The sequence below is a fragment of the Suricata suricatta genome, chromosome X (genome assembly GCF_006229205.1).
Source record: "Suricata suricatta isolate VVHF042 chromosome X, meerkat_22Aug2017_6uvM2_HiC, whole genome shotgun sequence".
Lineage (NCBI taxonomy): Eukaryota > Metazoa > Chordata > Mammalia > Carnivora > Herpestidae > Suricata > Suricata suricatta.
In genome coordinates, this window is record NC_043717.1 from 110,717,705 (window position 1) to 110,743,198 (window position 25,494).

The 25,494-nt window shown below is 41.8% G+C and overlaps 1 protein-coding gene across 7 annotated transcripts in view; it reads right to left on the reverse strand.

The window, feature by feature from the left end:
* The window catches only part of F8 (coagulation factor VIII), a 128,234-nt gene that overhangs the window by 69,509 nt on the left and 33,231 nt on the right, over nt 1-25,494 (reverse strand). For 5 of the 7 annotated variants that reach the window (XM_029929516.1, XM_029929513.1, XM_029929517.1 and 2 more), the window contains exons 5-12: nt 22,451-22,519; nt 18,124-18,240; nt 16,748-16,969; nt 14,309-14,567; nt 13,880-14,051; nt 8,135-8,228; nt 4,268-4,482; nt 2,125-2,275 (exon numbers count right to left, since the gene is read on the reverse strand). In XM_029929516.1, the coding sequence (XP_029785376.1) occupies nt 2,125-2,275; nt 4,268-4,482; nt 8,135-8,228; nt 13,880-14,051; nt 14,309-14,567; nt 16,748-16,969; nt 18,124-18,240; nt 22,451-22,519 (1,299 nt within the window). The remainder of the gene's footprint in view (nt 1-2,124; nt 2,276-4,267; nt 4,483-8,134; nt 8,229-13,879; nt 14,052-14,308; nt 14,568-16,747; nt 16,970-18,123; nt 18,241-22,450; nt 22,520-25,494) is intronic. The other 2 variants (XM_029929514.1, XM_029929515.1) reach the window with 2 other exon arrangements.

Below are 25,494 nucleotides of genomic sequence, written 5' to 3' on the forward strand. Positions count from 1 at the left end.
CACTTGGGTGGCTCAGTTGGTTAAGCATCGGACTTTTGATTTTGGCTCCGATCATGATCTTACAGTTTATGGGATCAAGCCCTGCATCAGGCTATGTTTTGACGGCATGGAGCCTGCTTGGGATTCTCTGTCTCCCTCTCTCTCTGCCCCTCTCCTGCTCGCGCACTTGCTTGTGTTCTCTCTCCCTCTCTCAAAAATAAATAAACAAACTTAAATATAAAGAATATTCAATGAGGAAAAGGTAGTGTCTTCAATAGGTGGTGGAGGGAAGACTGGACAGGCACCTGGAGAAGAAGCTAACCCTTTACACGAGACACAAAAATGAACTTGAAATGGATTAAAGATTTAAACATAAGACCTGAAAGCGTAAAACTGCTGGAAACACACGGAAAAGGCTCCTTGACATCGGTTTTGGTGTTTATTTGTCTCAGCATGCCACAAAAATCACAAGCAACAAAGGAAAAATTAACAAATGGGACAACATCAAACTAAGAAGCTTCTGTTCAGCAAAAGGAACAATCAACAAAATGAAAAGGCAGCCTAAGAAATAGAAGAAAATATCCTCAACTCATCTGATAAGGGGTTAATATCCAAAATATATAAAGAACTGAGTGCGTTGGTGGTATAGTGGTGAGCATAGCTGCCTTCCAAAATATATAAAGAACTCATAAAACTCAATAACAACAACAACAACAAAAAACCCTGATTTTTAAAAAGGGCAGAGGAAGGGCACCTGTTCAGTCAGTTAAGTGTCCGACTGTTGATGGGTCAACACAAAAAGATGCTCATCATCATTAGTCATCAGGGAAATGTGGTCATTGGTGAAAGAAATCAGACAGACAAAGACTAACACTGTATAACTTCACTTATGTGTGGAATCTAAGCAAGCTGAACTCATAGAAACAGAGAGTATAACCGTGGTTACCAGCGGTGGGGGAGACGCGGAGGTGTTGGCCAAAGGGTACAAGCTATCAGTTATAAGACAAATACGTTCTGGGGATCTAATTTACAGCATAGTGATTATAGTTGATGTACTTGAAAGTTGCTGAGAGAGTAGATGTGAAATGTCCTCAGTAGAAACAGGAAATGATATTTATGGGGCTGACATCATGCCGGTGATCATGTCACAGTATGTAAGTGTATCGAATCAACACACTGTACACATTGAACTTACACAATGTTATATGTCAATTGTATTTCTGGAATATCTGGAAATGAAATAAGACAAAGACAACCTCAGACTTTGTATGAATGGCAATATTTCAACATTAATCCTCCCCAGGGACACCTGAGTGGCTCAATTGGTTGATTTTGACTCAGGTCGGAATCCTGGGGTCCTGGAATTGAGCCCTACATTGGGCTCTGCATTGAGCATGGAGCCTGCTTAAGATTCTTTCTCTTTCTAGCTCTGACTTGTGCTCTCTCTCTCTCTCACTAAAAAGAAAAATAATAAATAAACAAATAAAATAAAATTTTAGTTTTAAGTAATCTCCACACCCAATGAAGGGTTCAAACTTCGAAGCTTGAGATTAGGAGTTGTGTGTTCTACCAGCAGAACAAGACAGGTGCCCGGAGTGCAGGTTTTTTTTTTTATGTTTTTCTATGTTTTTTTTTAATTTATTTTTGAGAGACAGAGAGAGACAGCATGAGCAGAGGAGGGGCAGAGAGAGGGGGAGACACAGGATCTGAAGACAGGCTCCAGGTTCTGAGCTAGCTGTCAGCACAGAGCCTGACGCGGGGCTCAAACCCATGAACTGTGAGATCATGATCTGAGCCAAAGTTGACTGCTTAACCAACTGAGCCACCCAGGCGCCCCAGCCCTGAGCGCATTTTATAGTAAGGATGGATTATGTATATTTGGGTAAATGAAAGTTCTGTGTTATTTGATTTAGCCCTTAAGAATAAAGTTCTCTGAATATTTGACACTTTCTAAAAGACAAAAGGGTATGCATTATATGATCACATTTATGTCCTTATAGAAAACTATGTATGTTCATATGTAACAATTTTTAAGGAAGTAAGACTCTTCCCTGTCATATCAATCAATATCTGCCCATCAATTTGGTGGCTTCAATTTCCCTTTATCCGTCACCCACTGGACTCGAGTGCTGCTGCGTTACTTACTGTGCATGACGTTGGAGACCTGGAACTCGGGGTCGTGGGGCGGTACTGCATCTGCGTTGGGGAGAAAGCGCTTCATATTCTCTGCGAGGTACCAGCTTCGGTTCTCATCAAATACAGAAAACAGGATGACGTTTCTCTTGTCTGACATCATCTGATAATTGCACACGTTGAAAGAAAGAAATGCTATGAGTCTTGTTCAGTAGGAATTAGCAGTCTACACAGAAGTGACGGCACACGTGTGCTATATCTATGCTGAATCCTTTGGTTCAATTCCATTTCTCCCTTGAGCCACTGTTGTGGCCCATACCGGGGCCTGGGAGGAGGAGCAGATGCCACCAGCAGTGAGTTCACGGTTAGAGCAGATGTGCTCTCAAAGCAAGAGGGTGACGGACCCACTAACTTCGTCTCTTCTGGACCCAGAGCCAAATGTCGGCTGATTTTTCGATACAGTCTGCCGCCTCATTTCCTCCAAGTTCAGATTAGAAGATTTTTATTCTTTAAAGACTCGAGTGATTATTCAGTGTTTTTCTTAAACAAGTTAGTCAAGTCACTAAACAAATTAGTAAAGTTAGTTTAAAAAGTTTAAAGTTCTTTTCAGAAAAGCAGTCTGTATATGAACTAAAATTATGAGTCACTTGCTAACTGAATCTGTTAAGACTTAATGTGTGAACTGCACTACTAGGTGTAAGATTCATGCCTTTCCTAAACTTCCAACTGGCACATGCCCTTCCACAAAGCTACCAATCTATACAAAACTAAAAACAGAAATCAAATAACACAGTTAAGATGGACCATAAAATGTTAACTAACACTAATACCTTAATTTTGTTTAAAATTTTTAAATATTTATTCATTTTTGAGAGAGAGAGACAGAGCATGAATGGGGGAGGGGAAGAGAGAGAGGGAGACACAGAATCCGAAGCAGCTCCAGGCTCTGAGCTGTCAACACAGAGCCCAATGCGGGCTTTGAACCCATGAACTCTGAGATCATGACCTGAGCTGAAGTCAGATGCTTAACGGACTGAGCCACCCAGATGCCCGTTAAGTTTTCTGCTTAAAAAGTTTAAAGTTCTTTTCAGAAAAGCAGTTTGTATATGAACCAAAATTATGAGTCACTTGCTAACAGAATCTGTTAAGACTTAATGTGTAAATTTCACTAATAGGTGTAAAGTTCAATTTGTGTAACGTAGCACTACAAAAATCAAAATGCTGAGGGGAGGAGACCGGAAAATATAGAGGTACATTTCAGCCCTCTTCCAAAAACTAGTGGGAAAACTATAATTGGGAAAAAATTTCAGGACTGGTACTTGGCCAACTTCATGCCTCCTGGGTTTGTGTGCCACATGTTTTAAAGTTCACGTGCTTTATTCCTTACATAGATGAAATGTTTTCAGACTAGTACAAATCCTATGATTCACACATAACCACACTGACATGTGGTCAAGCCTCAGCAATATGGCATTGAGTTGTTCTGGATCCAGTCAATGAGTTTTTGACAAGCATTAGGCTTTTCTTATTCAGACAATTTAACTTTACTGTTTTAAAGCAGCATAAATGGTCTAAATTTTAAACATTTCTTTTTTTTTAATTTTAAACATTTCTGAAAGATATTATATCTTTTCCTGTATTTTGCCCAACAAATATTTATGGAACTCCTATTACATGCCATGCACTATGATAGATACTGCAGATCTGTTAATTTTGAGTCACACTGTGATATACATTTGTGGGTCATCTAAATATGGCAAGACCACCTATAGATAGTGGAGTTAACAATTTTTAAGTTTTATTTATGTAAGTCATCGCTGCACCCAATGAGGGGTTCAAACTCATGACCCCCAGATCAAGAATCACGTGCTCTTTTGACTGAGCTGGCCAAGCACCCTCAGGAAGTGGACTTCTAGACTGGGAATGAGTATTATTGAAATATCCTAGAGCCCAGGCTCTCCTGTTCCTCCAGCAGGCAAGTTTATGACATCAAACTGAATTCAATTAGCAGCTGTGAGAAACGCAGCTCATTTCTTTTATTGGCCAGTTGTGCAGGCTATTAGGGGACATACACTGAGGGAGTACAGCAAGCATCGAGAAGTTCATACTCATCATCGGTCCATCAAACCCAGAGCTTGGGAAGAGAAGAACTCACCTGGTTTCCTCTTTGATCTACAGATTCTTTGTAGCAGATGAGGAGAGGGCCAATGAGTCCTGAAGCCAGATCCCTCTCTGGGTTAACGGAGCTTGAGTAATATCGAGTCAGGCACCGAGGATCTGATTTAGTTGGCCCGTCTTCTACAGTCACTGTCCATTTATACTTGAATATCTCTCCTGGCAGAATTGGCATATCTTTCAAATGTTTCACACCTATGCACACCCAAACCACAAACTATCTTGATTAGAGTATAACAAGCCACATATTAGTAAATCATGTTGTTATTTCAAGGGCTCTACAAATTTATATATACATGTCAAGTTTCTCAATAAACTGAAACTAAACCTGTACCTATTATAAGTTTAAGATGCATGCAATTGTTTTCTAGTAAAAGTGGATCCAGGACTTCAAGTTATATCACAAAGCTGTAGTGACTAAAACAGGATGGTACTGGCACAAAAACAGACACATGGACCAATGGGACAGAATAGAGAACCCAGAAATGGCCCCACAGCTATATGGTCAAGTAACCTTTGACAAAGCAGGAAAGAGTACTCAGTGGGAAAAAGACTGTCTCTTCAACAAATGGTATTAGGAAACCTGGATGGCAACATGCAAAGCAATGAAAGTGGACCCCTTTCTTACACCACACACAAAAACAAATTCAAAATGGATTAAAGGCCCAAATGTGAGACCTGAAACCTATAAAAATCCTAGAAGAGAGAATAGGCAGTAACCTCTTTGACACTGGCCGTAGCAACTTTATTTTTAGATAGATTCCCTGAGGCCAGGAGACAAAATAAAAAACGAACTGTTGAGACCTCATTAAGATAAAAAGCCCCTGCACAGCAAAGGAAACAATTGTTGAATCCCTAAATTGTACACCTGAAACTAATATAACAGTATGTCAACTGACTAGAATGAAAATAAAAACTTAAAAAAGTGAAAAGCTCTGGGGGTGCCTGGGAGGGTCAGTTGGTGGAGCATCTGACTTCGGCTCAGGTCATGATCCCATGGTTCGTGGGTTTGAGCCCTGCATTGGGCTCTCCGCTGACAGCTTGGAGCCTGGAGCCTGCTTCAGATTCTGTGTGTGTGTGTGTGTGTGTGTGTGTGTATGTCTCTGCCCCTCCACCACTCATGTTCTCTCTCTAAAATAAATAAACATTAAAACATTTTTAAAAAGAAATGGTCTGTCCACTATTACATGGAATAGATATTATTAAGTGTTTATAATAAATAACTGAAAATCTATGAAGAAGGCAAAAATACCAAGTGCTTAAAAAATAGAGATATCAAAATCAGAGTGGTAGGGTACAGTTGATAATCCAGTTGACTCTGAGAATTTCAGGCCTAAAGATATTGCAAAGGACGACCCACTTAAGTTTTAACTCATGTATTGTATAAAGAGATGTGATATCCAAATAATGCTGCAATAAACATAGGAGCACATATACCTTTTCAAATTAGTGTTTTCATTTTCTTTGGGTACTCCATAGTGGAATTATTAGATTATAAGTTATTTCAATTTTAAATTTTTTGAGGAAACTCCATACTGTTTTCCACAGTGGCTGTACCAATGTACATTCCAAACTAACAGTATATGCGGGTTCCTTTTTCTCTACAGCCTCTCCAATACTTATTTCTCATCTTTTTTATTTTAGCCCTGGTAACTAAGTTATAAGGTGATATTGCGTTGTGGCTTTGATTTGCATTTTCATGATGGTTAGCGACGTTGAGCATCTTTTCATGTGTCTGTTGGCCATCTTTATGTCCGCTCTTTGAATATATGTCTACTCAGATTCTCTGCCCATTTTTTAATTGTATTATTTATATTTTTGGTGTTGAGTTGTAGAAGTTCTTTATATGTTTTGAATATTAACCCCTTATTGGATATGTCATTTGCAAATATCTTGTCCCATTCAGTAGGTTGTCTTTTTGTTTTGTTGATGGTTTCCTTTGATGTGCAGAAACTTTTTATTTTGATGTAGTTCCAACAGTTTTTGTTTTGCTTTTGTGTCCCTTGCCTAAGGCTCAATTAAAAAAAACACAGGAAACTGTAAGTATTGGGGAGGATGTGGAGAAAAACGAACTCTCATGCACTGTTGGTGGGAAAGCAAAGTGACATAGGTACTGGAGAAAACAGTATGGAAATTCCTCAAAAAGTTAAAAATGGAATTACCATATGATCCAGTTTTTCCACTATTGGGTATTTATCCAAAGAAAATGAAAACACTAATTGGAAGATACATGCACCCCTATGTTTATTGCAGCATTATTTACAATGGTTAAGATATGGATGCATGCAAGTGTCCATCAACAGATGGATGGATAAAGAAGATGTGGTATAAACACACACACAAGTATCACTCAGCCATAAAAAGGAATGAAATCTTGCCATCTGCAACCACATGGATGGAGCCAGAGAGTATATAATGTTAGGTGAAAAAAGTCATTCAGAGAAAGACAAATACCATATGATTTCACTCATATGTGGAATCAAAGAAACACAACAAAAGAGCAAAGTGATAGAGAGAGAGAGAGAGAGAAACCAAGAAACAGACTCAACTATAGGGAACAGACTGATGGTCACCAGAGGGGAGGTGGGTGGCGGATGGGTAAACTAGGAGAAGGGGATGAAAGAGGGCACGTGTGGTGATGAGCACTGGGTGTTGTAAAATTACACTCTTAACTGTACTGGAATTAAAATTTTAAAATAATTTTAAAATGAAATCATAAAAGACATCAAGACACCTCTTTTCACCTACCAGATTGGCAGGATTTTCAAAAACCATCCAGGTCTAGATATCAATAATATGGGGAATCACCCTTTCATATGTGAGTAGTAGGACTGCAAATTGTAACTTTATGTGGGGGCAAAAGTCTGGCTATCTATCAAAAATAAAAATATGTATACTGTGACTCAGAAATTCCAGTTTGAGGTCAGTGAACTTCAAGATAGGTCAATGGAAACTATCCAACCTACAGATGAGAGGGAGAAAGAAAAAAATAGGATGAAAACATTAAGGCATGTAGGACGATACCAAAAGGTCAAACATTCTTATAATTAGAGACCTGGGAAAGGGTACGGAGAATAAGGTAAAAAATTTATTAGGGAAGAAATAATGACCACAATCTTTCCAAATTTGTAAAGACAAATTTACAGATCCCAGAAGATCAGTAAACCCCAAGTAGGATAAATATGAAGAGAATCACAGTCAGAGAAAAATAACATCCAGGGGAAGAATAATTCAATGGAATCAAAACTCATCTATCATGAAGGCCAGAAGATTGTCAAATAATATTTGGAAAGTGCTAAAAGGAAAAAATAAACCCTTCAAACCCAGAATTTCGTGTCCAGCAAAATTAGGCTTCAAAAGTGAAGACAAAATAAAGACATTTTCAAATAAAATAAAATGAAGAAAAATAAAATAAAATAAAATAAAATGAAGAGAATCTATTTCCATCATACTTGTACCATGAAGAATGCTAAAGGAAGTTCTTCAGATTGAAGAGACGTGATCTGAATGAAAGTGATGCCTGACAGAAGTCTGGATCTTTAGGCATAAAAAGCGTTGGTAATAGGAAATAACTGGGTGGATACAAAGGAATGTTTTTCCTCATAATTTTCTAAAACTACATATGTCTGTTTAAAACAAAAAAATATAGCATTTTCTTATGCGTACTGGAAAGTGTACGGATGTAATCCTTACGGAAATTATAGCATCCAGGACAGTGAGGTGATAGAGGTGTCTCCATCATACCTTGTGGTTGGGGCGAGGGCCAGTATGATGCTAGTGCTATTGAGGCCGCCACCTCATCTGTATCTACAGGCAAGCGGATTTAGACTAGTGAGGGGACACTTACCTTTAGGCAGTCTCCCTGAGTGCAAAGGACTGACACCAGTGATTCCATGAGGGTAGATATTGTATGGCCGGCTTGCTTGATTTTTAAATATAATCTGCAAGTAAAAGTGAAATAGAAGACCAAGTCCTAAAACAGCGGATCAACCAGTGTGGCCCATGTCCAGAAGACAAAAGCTGCCTTTTGTCCATATTGTAGAGGTTTGAGCCCACATAAAGCTCAAAATATTTGTTCTTTCTATATAACCGCTCAGAAACCCATTTAGGTTTTTCACTAAAGGCCCCTTTCCATTTCTTTAAAGTTATTTCAATTGTTCAGGAAGTCTTCGTCACAGCTTCTCAACGTCTGCTGAGGACACAGCTTCCTCTCAGCCTTTCCCCACCATTTGGGCACTAAGTTCCCCACCAGTGGAGAGGACAACAGTGACTCAGGGGATAAAATCTTCACTGAATGCGCTGGGATGAGGAGGAGGACGGCTGAGCACAGCATCATCTGATGGCCTGAGCTTTATGAGGGAGGAAGGAGGAAGAGCAGTAATGTGGAGGCCGCAGTTAAGAACAGTGAAGACATCGACAGGGGCTCTGGGTCTGAGGTCGGGATGATATGAGAATGTAAGGACAAAATCTGAACCTAACAGACTCCATGACAGAGGCCCCCCGTCTAAACTAGAATGTCTAAGGGTCAGTCTCTCCGGAACTGTCAGGCAGTTACACGTTACCTGAGGCAGAAGAGATCACTTTGCGGTATCCAATTAGGGAAGGCCAGCTACCTCTCCCCACATTCCTAAAGGTGAGGTCTACAGATAGAAACTTTAGATAGGATCCTGCTACCTAATGTTAAAGTTAACCCGATGGTCACCGAACAAGACCCTGAATTCGCTCTGTAATTGGCTAATTTCAAAGATACCCTAAATATTGTAATTGAGTCCCGCCAAAAGTAACAAACGCTCTGAACAATGTGTATGGTTAGAGCTGCTGCCAATACTGTTGTACCATTATGAGTGGGTCACTGTACCTATGTCACAATTTCTTGTAACTCCCCTTCCCAAACCCCATAAAATCCCTGCTCAGCCCTTGCTCGGGGCTCACAGTACGGATCCACTGCGTTGGAAAAGTCTGTGAGTACGAGTTCGAACCCGTAATAAGGCCCTTTGCCTTTGCATGCGTGCCTCGGTCTCCCTGGCGGTCTCTGGTCGTTGAGGATACTGTATTTTGGGCATTTCAAGAATAAAAAAAACCTGCTTCCATCTGCATTCTTGTCTTAAAAACCACTCATTTGGTAAAAACCATTACATAGCCCATTCCTTGTCTACACTTGAACAGCAGAATGGTGGAGCCGAAAAATCAGACAGCTTTGCAAGCAGCCCTTTAAAATTTCTGATCACAAATCTCCAGCGAGCACTCCGGCGACGTAGCTGCCGTCCGGTGAGTCCAGAGCGATACTTGCTTGCGGGAGGCGGCTGGGCTTGGCAGAGCGCAGGCCACCAGCACCCCCGCCCCGGGCTTCTCGGTGCTCCTTTCACGTCATCCCACCCTTTTATCTTTTGGAGTACTTTCTTACTATACTAAGAATTCACACTGATGTGTCCAACTCGAACCCAGCATCACATGATTTATTCACTTCTGGGAAATCTTGCTCCCACCACGTGCCATCTATTTACCTAATCTTCAAGTAATAAGTCTTCTTTCTCTCCAATCCGAATTTTTTTTTTCTCCAAAGAACACTGGCTAGGATTTCTAGTAAAATGTCAAATAGGGATAGTCTACTTGTAAAACTAGATTTGTAAAAAAAACCTAGGGTTTCTAGTAAAATGTCAAATAGTGTTTTCTCCTGATCTTTAACAAAAGGATTTGAGTTTCAGCACCAAGGATGACGGTGACTGTAGGTTTTCTGTAGGTCTGTATTAGCATGAGTATGTCCCTTGCAATCCCAATTTCCTATGACTTTTTGTTACTTATTAGTTAGTGTTTTCTACATATAAGATCATGTCATCTGCAAATAAAGACAGTATTAGTTCTTCCTTTCTAATGCTAATGTCTCTAATTCCTGTTTTTGTGTTTTGGTTGTTGGCTTGTGTTTTTTGTTTGTCTTTTTGGCTTACTGCACTGGCTTCCAATACAATAGGAAATAGAAGTGACAAGAGTAGACTCTTATTTTTCCCCCCAATCTCAGGGGGAAAACAATCTTTCACCATATAATAAATGTGTTTAGATGTTCCTCATCAAGTGAAGGACCTTGCCTTCTGTTGCTAGTTCACCGACAGGTTTTCTTGTCATTATGAATGGGTAGGGGATTTTGTCAAACTGTTTTTTTCCCCACCTACTATATGATCATGGAAGTTTTGTTCTTTATACGATTAATATGGTATATTGCCTTAACATTCAGATGTTGAACCAACATTGCATTCCTGAGATAAATCTAACTTGATCATGGTGTATACATATGTGTTGTGGAAGATTTTTGCATTTATATTCACAAAGGATATTGGACTATAGTTTTCTTTAAAAATTTGAGACTTGCTCTGTGGCATAAAGTATGATCTACCCTGGAGAGTGCTTCATGTGCACTTGAGAAGAAGGCACATAAATCAGAAAATAAGGTAGCTCTATATATCTTCATATGAAATGATATTCAAGATATATTGTTAAATTAAAAAATCAAGGCATAGAACAATTATATAGTGTTCCTGTTTCTGTTTAAAATATAAACCTAAACACTTATCTATTTATACACTATCTCTGGAAGGTAATATTAAAAGTGCCAGTAATGATTGCCTATCAGACTCCGGGATTGCAAGTCTGGGAAAGTTTGCCCTTCCTTGTATATATTTTTTGTCTTTTGAATTATTTTTACTGGATAATTAAAAAATTGTAAGGAGCTGCCAAGTTCAGCCGCCTCAGGCAAGGAAGTATCGCTCCCTGAAGGGAGCTACCTGAATTAGAAAGATCGGCTAGGGAAGTGCATTTCCTGATTCAGGGATTGGAGACGGTCAGACTGGAGTAGCCACTAGAACAAAAGATCAACCGCATTTAGGCTTAAGTGCTGTCAGTTGCACCCCTGCCCAGCGTTGTAGTCTACAAGTCTGGGCTTTCTTACTGATCCTTTAGATGCTGTGTTTGAAATTTCAGTTTCTGTTTCCCCTTTTTCTAATAATCACTTGACCCTGTTTCCTAGCAACCAACCAGGGTCAGCTTCCTGCCCTGATCCCTATATAGGTGTGGGTATTTTCTCAATAAACTGGGGCATGATCAGAACCGCTTGTCTTGCCTAATTCTCTGTGCTCCCTGCTCCCCTATTCTCACTCCCTCCTCAGGAACCCGCGATTGACTGCCCCGCCGGCCAGGACCAGGACGGAACAGACAAAAAATAGGTAAATAAAGCTTATGAAGAAAAATTGTGCGAGGATAGCTAATTAAAATGTTGAAGAAGTACAATGAAAAAAGACTTGCTGTATAAGTATCAAAACACAGGACAAGGCGGCGCCATCAAAATAGTATGGTAACAGATCAATGAAAAAAAACCAGATTTTAGCAACGAAGTATATGATTAAGAAGGCATTTGTAGGTTACTGAAGAAAGGATCTACTGGGCCAGTTAGCCGTCATTTAGGGAAATCCTTATTTAATACCATGCACTACATCCAAGAGCAACTTCCAGAGCAATTAAAATCCTTACTGGAAAAATAAAACTATAAAAGTAAGAGAATAAAATAGGCTATTTATATAATTTGTTGGGGGTGATGAAGCCATTCTGAGACAGAAAACATAAATGAAAAATATCCCGAAAAATATAAAAAAAAACACTGATAAAAGATCTTGACTGTATAAAGACTAAAAATCTTTGCAGGACAGAAATACAAGTGGCAGACTGAGAAAACTATTTGAAAATAATGTGCCAATATCCACAATGCACAAAGCCTTTTACAAATATGTAAGCAATTCCTAATGGAAAACTGGACCAACTTTCAGGCAATTCACAGAGGGCGTCATGTAAATAGTCAACGAACATGAAACAATCTACCATTTCAGTACTAGCCAGGGAAACGGAAATGAAATTTTCTGAAGGCTTATCATCTATACCGTCAACGATGCGGGGAAAGGGTATTCATATACTCTTGGTAAGGGTATAAACTGGTACAGAACTGCCCAAGGCAGTTTGGCAATATCTAACAAAACTCCTCGTTGGGAAGAGCAGTCTCGTGTGCACAGTCTTTGGATCCCCGCTTGGTCATGGAAGAATGGGCTTTGGGCCCGGGACACCTCCTTACCGGCGATAAAGAGCCCACATAGCCTACGGCAGGCTTGTCACCTTCTGTGGGAGTGTCGTCCCCTGATCAGTCTCAGTGGGTGCTGCCTTGACAAGTGCATGGAGGGCTCTCAGGCACGCCGTCAGTTTTCTGTATTTCAGATGCCACGGGGGAGGGGCTGGGACCCTTCTGCACAGCACAGGAGGGGTGCACATAGGCCAACCTCACTGTGCCAGCTGCCGAGGGAGATGGGCCCCGAGCCACGCTACTGGGAGCTGACCTCACTGTCTCTTCTCTTTGTGAACAGGAACATCGTTCCGCCCCGTGCTCGGCTGCCTCATGGTTTCTTGCTCACTCCAATGCCGGGAAGGGCTTGCACTCTATTCCTAGAGCTCCCCTAGTGTGGTTCAAGTCCTTCTCTGGCACTGGGAACGAGTGCATGGTGCTCTGCTCAACACTCCATATAGACTGATCAGCATCTTTCAGGACATTTTTTTAAATGTTTATTTTTTTAGAGAAAGAGAGCCAGGGTGGGTCAGGGAGAGAGAGAAAGGGAGACACAGAATCGGAAACAAGCTCCAGGCTCCAAGCTGTCAGCATAGAACCCGATGTAGGGCTTGAACTCACGAACCATGAGATCATGAGCTGAGCCGAGGTCAGATGCTTAACCAACTGAGTCCCCCAGGCGTCTCATAACATTTTTGAGCCACTGAGTTGGCCCAAGCAACCATCTGTCTCCCTACATTTTTAAACCACTGCTTACTGAGTATTCCTTTTTTTGCAGCATGAGCGTTCTTAACACTCTATAGCAAGGGTCCGCAAACAGTTTCTGGAATGTGCCAGTCAATGCTCTAGGCTTTATGAGCCATATCTAGTCTATGTTACATGTTTGTCTTATTATCATTCTTTTCTTTACAACTTTTTTAAAAGGGGGAAATCCTGCTAAGTTCATAGGCTGTCCCAAAACACTAAGAGCCAAATTTGCCTCACAGTCTGCTGATCCCGGTGCTATATAATTAGTGGAAAATTTATAAAAGGATATAAATCTAACACTACATAATGACTGTTTCAAATGGGTAGTGTTAAATTTGTATTCTGTACACTCATATTTCTTTTCAAAAGTCTTTACTTTTTTTTAAAGCTTATTTATTTTGAGAGAGAGAGAAAGGTGAGAGCACATGTGCAGAGACGGACGGAGAGAGCGAGAGTCCCCAGAGGCTCCATACTGCGCACGTGAAGCCTGATGTGACGGTCAATCCTACAAACTGTGAGCTCATGACCTGGGATGAAATCAAGAGTTAGGCACTTAAATGACTGGGCCACCCAGGCACCCCTATATACTCATATTTTTTAAACTTAGAATCCACATTTATCTGTCTAACATTTATAATTTTTAGAAGATCATATCCATTGGAGACCTGGATGAATTATGAAGCTTTTAGATACTCAAAATTCTCCGGACTTTGTCTTCGGACCCAACCTGGTGTCTCCTCCGTCACTTACCAACAGTGTGTCTCCAACTTCTCCATAAAGTAAAGGCCCCAGGATTCCTGATTCATACTGCACAGCTTTACGGGTCTTAAAGGTTTCGTCTGTGTATGCCATAAATCGGACTTTTTTGTACTTCCTGCCAATCTGCTGAGGGCCACTGTTCAAATACAGATGTTTGTAACTTCTGCGTGAGACACAAATAGAGGAGATGTTGGGATGCAGAACTCTAGCTAGAGACAGGTGGCTAAAATCCAGCTTTAAAACAACGCACATGATTTCATTGAGGGAAGGAGGGAGCAAAATACAAGTATCCCTGACGCTTGGCTATATGAATAAGGCTATGATTTGATTCCATCCGTGTACTTCACCGCAACCATGGCTGGAGGATTTGTTGTTTCGAATAATCGGGAAGAGTTCATACCACGCGCCAAAGGTGCTTACGTCTCACTGGAGGCGGGGGCTGAGGGAGCGTAGTCCCAGTCCTCCTCGTCAGCGGCAATATAGTGGAGCCAAGTCTTTGGATGCTTCTTGGCAACTGAGCGAATTTGAATAAAGGGAGACGGGCTGTCGTCATCAAACCGAACCATGTCCATGTCAGCATCGTAAAGACCGTCATCATAATCTTCCTCTTCCTTAGTTTTTAGCCGTCGCTGGGGTTCCTCTGGGCAGCTATCTACTCTGACATACGCTTCCATTCCTTCTGGAGTCAGACAAAACAAAGTGTCAGATTCCTACAGGACTCTGGCCTTCCAGACCCCTCCTAAGTGTTCTTCTCCACACCAGTAGCCTTCCTGGCCTCTCTCCCACAGGGGTCAATCCCCCCACAGCTGCTACAGGCGCTTTCTTGCTACACGATCTTCGCACTCACTGTTTCCCTTCAGGGTGACTCGCCTCCAATGTGCGTTTTATCCCTTTTTCAAGACTCGCTCATTTGCTCTTGTAACATATGTGAGTATTTCCCTCGGGGAGTGGGCTCTGAGAGTGTCGCTCCCCAACTCCCAAACGATAAACAAGCGGTCTTGACAAGCTGCGTATTTTCAGCATCTGGACGCCTAGGTCAGACCGACTCCCCACTCCACCTTATACCTATGATTTCTTTTTTAAAAAAATTTCCTTTTAACGTGTATTCATTTTTGAGAGACAGAGAGCATAAGTGGGGGAAGGGTAGGAAGAGAGGGAGACACAGAGTCGGAAGCAGGCTCCAGGCTCTGAGCTAGCAGTCAGCACAGAGCCTGATGAGGGGCTCAAACTCACCAACTTCGAGATCATGATCGGAGCCAAAGTCCAACGCTTAAGCGACTGAGCCACTCAGGTGCCCCTACCTATGATTTCTATGTGTACTCCACTGAATTATGATACGAACCACCGATTTAATAAGTGTATCAGGAAAAATGTCAGTGTAGATATACATTTCAAGACACATTCTGAGTTCATAAGAACATGAAAAGGTACAACTGAGAGCAAAGGAAATATGTTACATATTTCAAGAGCACGCCTGCCCGTGACGAGCTGCGAGCCCTGCGGCCAGCTCGCGTTCGGCCCCACCAACCGAGGATGCCGGTCCCCGGCCCGTGTCTGCCGGAGGCGCGGCCGAAGGTCAGTACCGCGAAGGGAGCGCCGCTCACCGCAGGACGCGCAGCAGGGCGGGGGTCAGGGCGGCGAGCAACTGGTCTCTAGACTAGTTCCTGTGGTTTTAAACATTACTTATTCTAGGCCTAAAAATGAATAGGCTTCTCTGAGGTCCAACAAGACAAAGCATTTTTCTGAAAAGTGTGGATTAAAATCAGCGGAAAGAAATCAAAATAATAGAACAAAACATAAACCCCGCAAACTAGATGGTGACCAACCTGCATACAAAGAAATGATCTATTCCTGCTACGTGCCAGTCGGATATCCTTTGTCCCCTCGTGTCTTATCAGAAGTCCTCTAAACATGACGTAACAGATGAGGAAAGAGGTCCCTGCTCTTCACCACTACAGGCGACTATAACAAGGCCGCTCACTGAACATACGGGGGACAAGGCGCACACGTGGCAAGATCGAGTCTCTTCAGCGCAAACAAGGAACCCGAAGAAAGCGTTAGGAGGAGAGTGGCGCTGAGCGCAGGCCTCCGCCTCACGGTTCCCCACGGACGGCCAAGGGAGGGCACTAGGCGAGGAGGGCTGTGGCACTGACGCAAGTTTAGGAGTCGCCGGGAAAAATACGCAAGACAGTAAATGGGGGTGCGACGTTCACGTTATATGAATTTTCACAGGCTGTACTACAAATGACGTCACATTAACAATAATAATAATAATCATCGTTTGAAACTGTAAGTACATCTTTGAAACCCTCGGCTCAGCAACTGCTACTCCCATGCTGCTTCTCCCAGTGTCCCCTGCCCCCCCCAGCCCCCCACCCCCCGACCCCCGCTCCCTCCACCGGGAGCGTGGGCCTTCGTGCTGAGAACTGCGGTGTCGTCTTGTCTTTGCTGTTTCCTGCTCTGGGCCTCACTACTGCTGTCCTACACCCTAGGCCACTTATTTCCTTAAATTTCTCATAAAACATGTCTTCAGCTGCGACCCGCAATCAGTCTCTCTCCAGGGTACTGAAGCCTGGTTAATGGGATCGGACTGGGAGACCAATGACATGCTGTCCTCCTCACTTTTACCGTGGCATTCATCCCTAAAACTCCCCTCCCTCTATTATGTTCATTTAGACTAAAAACTCACCAGGACTACTGGCACTCAAGCCCTCTTACGTTCAAGGTGAAATCTTTGCCCTGAAAACTGGCAGCTAGGGAATCTCAGTTGAGTTGTAACGTAATATTATACAGCAAAGTGGACAGTAAAAGAAGAGCTGAATATGTATCACACTCATTTTTAAGATGAACAGATATTACCATGCTGGTGGGAAGAGATGTGACAAGACAGTAGAAACTGGCCGAGGTCCATCAAGAATGTCTGAGCAGTAAGGAAAGTGATTGGTGAGATCTCCAAGGAGGCCTGGCGATGGTTTCTCACGAGAAATGTGTGACCTTCAAGAAAAATTGAGTGCACTTCAGGGGTGGTGCCCATTCCAATCACATGCCAATAGACTGATTTCTTGTGGCATCCAGTCAGGCCTATAAAGTAGGAATAAGATGGTTATGGTCAGCAAGTAGAGAATTTGAAATGGAAAACGCTGCCTAGGATAGGATGGACAGACTGACCTTCAAGTTTTATTACTGACTTGGAATAGAACTTTCCAAAGATGCTTGGGTCCTGCCAAACCAACAGCTCTTGCTGTCAAATCCAATGGACCGTTTTCGGTCACCTGCACCTGTTGACCATTCTGACTTGAAATTCTCTTCCCAAGCAGCTCTATGCTTGGACCTCATGCTGTTAACTACGAGGGCCCAGTTTTCTCCTATTTTGGCTCCTGAAGCTTTCACATTTATCTACTTTTCACCATCATTACTACCCCACCATCTTCATCCAAGCGAGCTACCATTCTCTCTGGTCTGTGTCATGTCCGAACTCTCCAGTAAGGCCTAGAAAGCTCTGAATGGTATTGCCAACTTATGTTTCCTGCCTTTGCATGTGACCTGTTTCTCTCAGGGGAAGCTTAAGCGTCTCTTGGTCCTCTGAAACTGCACAATCATAATTTTTTGTGGGGTCTTTTACTAACTTGTGGTAGTGGGAAATGTTAATATGAACACTCAAATATTTTCATCTATCATTTCTTGGATTTTAATAATCTGGTTTAAACTGTACTCTCAATCTCTTTTTGTTTCCATTTCTAGATTTTCTCTATTCTAACTCCTGTCTATTGAGTTTGTATTTTGAAAACCATACTCCTTAATTTTTGTGAGCACACTCTTATTTGATTATTTCTTTTTCATAAAATCCCATTAACTTAATTGATGCAATATATTCTTGAATCTTTATGAAAATACGAAGTAGACCTTTTGACAAGTTTTGTTCTGTTCTCAGGATTATCTCTCTTTCTTCTGGGATTATTATTTTGTTTATCTCTGCATACCCCTTTCACATTTCAGGCTTTTCTTAAATCTTTGTTTATCCTTGGCCCCCTCCATATTTAAGCAAAAGAAAAGAGGAATCCATGAGCCCCATATACACGGCAGGCCTTCATTTTGAGGTGACTGGAGAAACAATGGGCCACTTCGGCGTAAGCCCCCACCAGAGGCCAGCAGTCAGCCGGCTTTCTTCGGGGGGTACAGAGCTGTCCGAGCAGAGAGCTGTGGCGGCGCGTGCGGAAGAACCCGGGGATGCATACCTGGCAGAGACCTGTTCGCGTAGCCATTGACCGTGTGCACCTCGGGCGCGGCCTGAACAGATGCAGGAGCAGGAGCCTGTGCCGAGGACTCATTTGTCTCTGAGTGCCAGCTTTTCCCTGAGGGGACAGGACACAAGTACAAGGCCATCTCATGAACGACTCCGCCTTTCTCCCTCCCTCCCTCCCGTGGGGCAAAGACAGCATGCTCACACCTTAAGTATTTCTGTCAGTAGAACACGGATGACTGCCCTCAAAGTCAGTAGGAAAAAGGGAGAAAACAGTTACTAACAGGCAGACGTTTCTTGCTCAAATTGATCGTCTCTCCCTATATTTGCCCCTGACAGTAGATGGGAAGGCATGGTGATGACGAGGCATGACTAGGAGGAGGGAGATACTAGTTAGTTTCTGCCATGAGGATTTCACTCTATTCATTCACTGATGTATTTGAAAGGGAGCAGACGGGGGCGCCTGGGGGGCTCAGTCGGTTAAGCGTCTGACTTCGGCTCAGGTCATGATCTCACGGTTCGTGGGTTTGAGCCCTGCGTCGGGTTCTGTGCTGACAGCTAGCTCAGAGCCTGGAGCCTGCTGAGGACTCTGTGCCTCCTGCTCTCTCTGCCCCTCCCACACTTGTGCTCTCTCTTTCTCTCTCTCAAAAATAAATAAACATTAAAACATTTAGGACAGGGACAGGGACTGAGAGCCCTTCTCTAAGGTGATTTTCGTCTTCTTCTTTAAAAAAAATGTTTTAAAGGCCAAGAACCTGAAAGCTTCCCCACCTCCCCTCAGACTTTTTTTTTTTAATTTTTTTTAATGTTTTATTTATTTTTGATACAGAGAGAGACAGAGCATGAGAAGGGGAGGGGCAGAGAGAGAAGGAGACACAGAACCGGAAGCAGGCTCCAGGCTCTGAGCTAGCTGTCAGCACAGAGCCGACGCGGGGCTCGAACCCACGACCGTGAGATCTGACCTGAGCCGAAGCCGGAGGCTTAACCGAATGAGCCACCCAGGCGCCCATCCCCTCGGACATTGATAACAGTGACGGCACTGGAAACAGTCCCACAGGACAGCCATCTCCTTGAAGTTGCCCCTGCGCGAAGTAGCTAGCAGCTAACACGGAAACTTTCTGAGGTAGCCAGCCTTTGGGGACGTCCCATCGGTTCACGTATCTGTTCATGTACTCACTTCTTCATTCATTCAAGCATAGCTTACTGAGTACTTCTGAGGCTGACAATTATAAGTGAAGAGAAATGTCATAGACATGAGAACAGGCTATGACAAAAGCAGAGAGAAGAAACCTCACTTGACTCAAAGGGAAAGGGATATATAAAATCAAAGAAGCAGGCAATGAGGAATTAGTGCGATAAGGAGGAAAGTCCTCTGTTTGACTTCCTGGTGGGGTTTTCAAGATGATTATTTTATTGGGTTTTTTTAGAAAGGTTCTGAAACATTATTTCCTCTGTTTACTGTAATGTATACTAAATTAATACAGAACTATATAGAAAATTTCACCAAAATCTACTCACAAATTTGCTTTCTGTATTTTTCTTTTTATCTATGTAATATTGTGCTTTACACATTATTTTTGGCATACATGACATTTTATTTGCTTGATGAGGGGATCTCTGTTTTATTCACCAGAATTGCCCCTAGGCAATTCCCAATAGAAAGCTGGTGCTTTTCATTACTATACAATCATCAGGCTTGTACACTGAAAGTTGCCTCCAGGACCTAGTAAGCCTTCCTGTTCAACTGCATCTGTAAATAAACTTGCTGATGCATTAAAAAAAAAACTGTGGAGGGGTGCCTGGGTGACTCAGTTGGTTAAGCATCTGACTTTGGTTCAGTTAATGATATCATGGGTTCAAGCCCCATGTCAGGGTCTGTGTTGACACCTCAAAGTCTGAAGCCTGCTTCAGATTCTGTGTCTCCCTCTCTCTCTGGCCCTCCCCTGCTCACGCTGTCTCTCTCTGTCTTTCAAAGATAAATAAACATTTAAAAAAAAACCCTGTGGAAACATATAAAGGGGCTTCTAACCCAGACTGGAAGGAAAAGGAACATCTTCCCTTGGTGTGAAGGTGCAGACAGGCTTTGTAGGCAGAGGGCACAGCATACACAAGGGTCTGGATGCAAGAAAACACGTGGCATGTTGCGGTGTGATCCAAGATGTGTTAGGTGTGGCCAGCGCCTACACAGTGAGGCAGGAAGAGGGCCCCGTCAGGCTGGACATGTCATCAATAATAATGGAGCGTCGGGGGACAGGAGAAGACAGGGAGATGGGTCAGGAGAGAGATGATGGGGTCCTCAGGTCAGAAGAGGCCATGTAGGAGGGTAAGATGGGAGTGGAGATGATCGTGGTGGTGGTGGCAGTGGTGACATCATGGTTTTATTAGGAGGAGAAGGTAGCAGAAGTTCTAAGACTACCGAGGACCTACTCTGTGCCACATAATGTTCTCAGTTACTTAACTGAAATCACGTACTTAATCCTCAAAACTATGCTGTGTAAAAAGTACTATTATTTCAATTTTAAACTTAAGGATATTGAGACACGGAGAGGTTAAGCTGCCAAAGGCATTTAACAGCAAGAAAGGAAGATAAGAGAAGGTATACTCCTAGAAGCAGATGGTCACTGCTGCTTTCCAGGAGCAGAGGGGTGTGGGAAATGGGGATATGTTGGCTGAAGGCTACAAAATTTCAGTTTTAAGATGAATAACCTCCAGAGATCTAATGTACAGGTGTGATAACCATACTTAATAATACTGTACCGGACACAGAGAGTAGATCACAGGCGCACTCATGATACACACAAAATGGTAACTATGTGAGGAGATGGAGGGGTCTAGTAATCACCTGATTAGCTTTTGTATATCAAATCATATTAAATATGCATCATTTTGAACATTTCCTTTAAAAGACACATGACAAGATGCTTAAAATTACTAATCATCAAGGGAGCGCCTGGGTAGCTCAGTCGGTTGGGTGTCCGACTTTGGCTCAGGTCATGATCTCACGGTTTATGAGTTCAAGCCCCAAGTCGGGCTCTGCGCTGACAGCTCAGAGCCTGGAGCCTGCTTCCGATTCTGTGTCTCCCTCTCTCTCTATCCCTCCCCCACTCATGCTTTGTCTCTCTCTATCTCAAAATAAATAAACATTAAAAATTTAAAGAATTACTAATCATCAGGGAAATGCAAACGAAAACCACAATGACATCAAAGAGACAAGAAATAACGAGCGCTGGTGAGGATGTGGAGACAAAGGAACCTGTTACACTACTGCTCTGGAGAACAAGAACACAAGAACACTAACTCGATGGGCTTCATGCACCCCTGTGTTCCCCGGTGTGCATTCAGAGGTGAATGGATAAAGAAGATGTGGCAGGTGTGTATCTATGCCGCAACATGGACGGGCCTAGAGAGTCTTTCACTTTTGTTCAGTGAATAAGTCACGCAGAGAAAGAGAAATACTATATGGCTTCACTTTTATGTAGAATCTAAAAAACAAAACAAAGCAGAAACAGATCCACAGACACAGAGAACCAAGCGGTGGTTGACAGCAGAGGGTAGGGGAATGGGCGAATGGGTGAAGGATGTTAAGAGATACAAACTTCCAGTTAGGAAATAAACAGGTCTCAGGGACGAAAAGCCCAGCACAGGGAAGACGGTCAACACCACTGCAATGCCTTTAGTGTGCTGAGCATTTCGTAATGTATACAGGTGAATCACTACGCTGTGTACCTGAAACTAATTTATGCCAACAGTACTTCAATTAAAAATCTTTCAAAAATTTAAATTAAAAAATAAGTAAAATTTTCTTAAAAAGACAGGAAGAGGTATTTAAAAATAGAACTCAGGGCACATGGGTGGCTCAGTCGGTTAAGCGTCCAGCTTCGGCTCAGGTCATGATCTCACGGTTCGTGGGTTCAAGCCCCGTGTCGGGCTCTGTGCTGACAGCTGGCTCAGAGCCTGGAGCCTGTCTTCAGATTCTGTGTCTCCTTCTCTCTCTGACCCTCCCCTGCTCACGCTGTGTCTGTCTGTCTCTCTCTCTCTCTCTCTCTCTCTCTCAAAAATAAATAAAAACATTTAAAAAATAGAACTCAAAGTATTTGTTGATGGATTTAACGAGGGGGCGCAGCCGGTCCGTTACCCGTCTCCTCCAGCTCCTAATGGAACTCCGGTCGTATGTTTTCCTGAAATTGTTTCCTCCCCATCTCCTTTATTCTTGATCCTTCTATAATCACTTCCTCTGGACAACAGCAGCCCTTGTTCTCAATATTAAATTAATATATGTGGTTTGTTTCAGGAGCCCAGGATTCAGATTGCGGCTCACTCACTTTCATCAAATACGGCAAACAGGAGAACAAATTCATGCAAGGTCTGTGTCCTTCCTTCGGCCAGGCTTCCTGAAAAAGAAGAGAGAACAGTTATCCTCTATTACAAATCCCACCACAGGAAGTCACACTAAGAGGGGACATCACTTCATCTACTGCTTGGTCTACTGGTCAGCTGGTAACCTGATACAGCACTGCTTCTGGGTGTCAGGCCTCCCGCACTGGTCCCTCGGAAACTACTTGGGGTAAAGCACGTTTTTTTCCATTTCCACTTTGCTGCAGACCAGTACTTTTGTAAAATAGAAGAAAAATGAATTACTAAGAAAATGAGATTAAAGAGACATACAAAAAGAAGTCCATATAATATTTCATAAATATCCATGTATCAGAACATAATAGAAAAAAAGAACAATTACAAAAACTGTAAATACTGTTCATAGAAATTATGTATAGAGGCAATTAAAATAGTTAATTTCTATTATGCTTTTTACTTTTTGTACTTATGCAACTGTAAATACACAAAGCATTATGACCAAAATGACAACCATCAATATTAAACACCTATAATCACACTTTAAATGAACACCATCTATATCAATATTTAAAGTTGTTAATGTTACAAATGACCTTGATTGATGCTGTAACTATTGAATCTGTTAGTTGTCTTCATTTATTTGGGAAGTTTTCTTTGCAGGCTTACTTTTTTTTTTTAGATTTTAACATATATTTATTCAAATTTATTATAATTTCTTTTTTGGCTTCAAGGTCTTTTATTTTTTTTATACAATTTATTTTTTAACATATGCAATTATTTTCCATCATTTACAATACAGTAGTTACAATGACACTCCAAACAGAAAAGCAAAGTAAAAAATCAAAACCCTAACTTCTGTTTCATGTAATTAGACGTATACAGAAATTAGAAGGTTAAGTAACAACTAGTTAATCACCTAATTTCACAGCTATCTGAAGTGGCGATCGTTATAGAGCAGCTTATCTATGATACATTCAAGATACATGATACAGTTTATTACTTGCCCATAAGCTACAACACAGCCTTTGCAGGCTTACTTTAAGCATGGAGTTTTTTGTTTATGAGTTTTTTGTTTTCATTTTTCCTTATACCCTTGACACTTGAAAGTAAATCTTAGATGGGACAAAGAAAAATAACTCACCCATACAAGATTAAAATATACTTTAAGCTGTCTAAAACATTTTAATTCTTTTTATTTTATTTTTAAAATGATCAAATAGTGAAATTGACTTCTACTTTTGGTGTTTAAGTCTGTGGGTCTTAACACAGGTATAGATTCATGAAACTACCCAGCATTCCTCGAAACTCCCTCCTTCTATCCTGTCACAGACACATATGTCGTCACGTGTAAAGACACAGTCATATGTATGGTCGTATCCTTGGCAACCAGTGATCTGTTCTCCATTGCAATATATTTCTATTTTTGCGGCTGTCCTATAAATGGACTCATACAATATATAACCTCCAGATAATGCCTTTGAGGTGTATCCATTTGGTTTTAGTGATATGGATGTGCCACAGTGTGTTTAACCAGTCACTTGCCAAAGGACATTCAGGAGGTTTCTAGTTCTTGGCCATTGCAAATAAAGGTGCTATGAACATTATAGATGTATGTAAATGTTGTTTTTATTCCTCTAGGGTAAGTGCTCAGGAATGGAAATTAAGTGTATATTTAACTTTACAAGAAACTTCCTGTAATTGTGACATCAATTCCAGGCTGTATGGGTTTTTCCCTACCAACAAGCAATTCTGTAACCCCAGCTGGGTGTCTGACAAGTTAACTTAATTCTGATACTATCCCCCTGGTGATGCTGTAGATTCCCATAGGTTAAGGGCTCAGTTCTATGGGACTCCCCTACACCCACACGTCAGATGCCAGTCGAAAGTACAAATCATCACCTGTGCTTCTGACCAACCTCTATAGGTCAGGAGTTCCAAGAACACCCTTCCGGTTGGGGTCCATTAATTTGCTAGAGGAGCTCACAGAACTCTAGTCCAAATCATCACCTGTGCTTCTGACCAACCTCTATAGGTCAGGAGTTCCAAGAACACCCTTCCGGTTGGGGTCCATTAATTTGCTAGAGGAGCTCACAGAACTCTAGTAAGTAACATGTTACTTAAGATTCCCAGTTTATTTAAAAAGGATGTAACTAAGAAACAACCAAATGGCAGAGATGTGTAGGGCAAGGTATGGGGAAAGGATGCAGAGCGCCCACGTGCTCTCCAGGTCCGCCACTCGCCCCCAAACCTCCTGGCGCTCACCAGCCTGGAAGGTCTCTGAACTCCGTCCTTTGTGGCTTTTTATGGAGGCTTCATGACACAGGCAAAATTGATTAATTCAGTAGCTATTGGTGACTGAGCTCAACATTCAGCCCCTTCTCCTCTCTTGGGGGTGGGGGTGGGTGACGGGGGTGACCCTGAAAATTCCAGGCCTCTAGTCTTTTGGTTGACTCTATTGGCAATCTGCTCCCAACCTTAGGTGTGTGGTCCAAAAATCACCTCACTAACATAACAAAAGACATCTTTATTGCTCTCATCACACAAAATCTCAACGGTTTTAGAAGCTTTACCAGAAGGAGGTGAAAGCCAAATATAGATGTTATTTAAATCACAATACCACACTGCCAAACTCTTTTCCAGAGTGGCTATGCCATTGTGATTTTGCACCAACAATGTATGAGACTTCCTCTTGCTCTGCATAGTTAATTTTAAAATTATTACATTAGGTATTCTAATAGGTACGGAGCAGTATTTCATTACGGTTTTAATATGCATTTCTCTAATGACCAGTGATATTGAGCATTTTTTCATGTGTTTATTTGCCACCTCCTTGATGAATTATCTATTCAAATCTTTTGCCCATTTAAAGAGGTGCTTTTTTTTCTAATTGTTGAGATTTGAGAACATGCTTTAGAAAATGTTTTATATACAATACACATATATACATATATAATACATATATAAAACATAAAAATATCTTGGTTATTGTGAATTTTATATATATATATATATA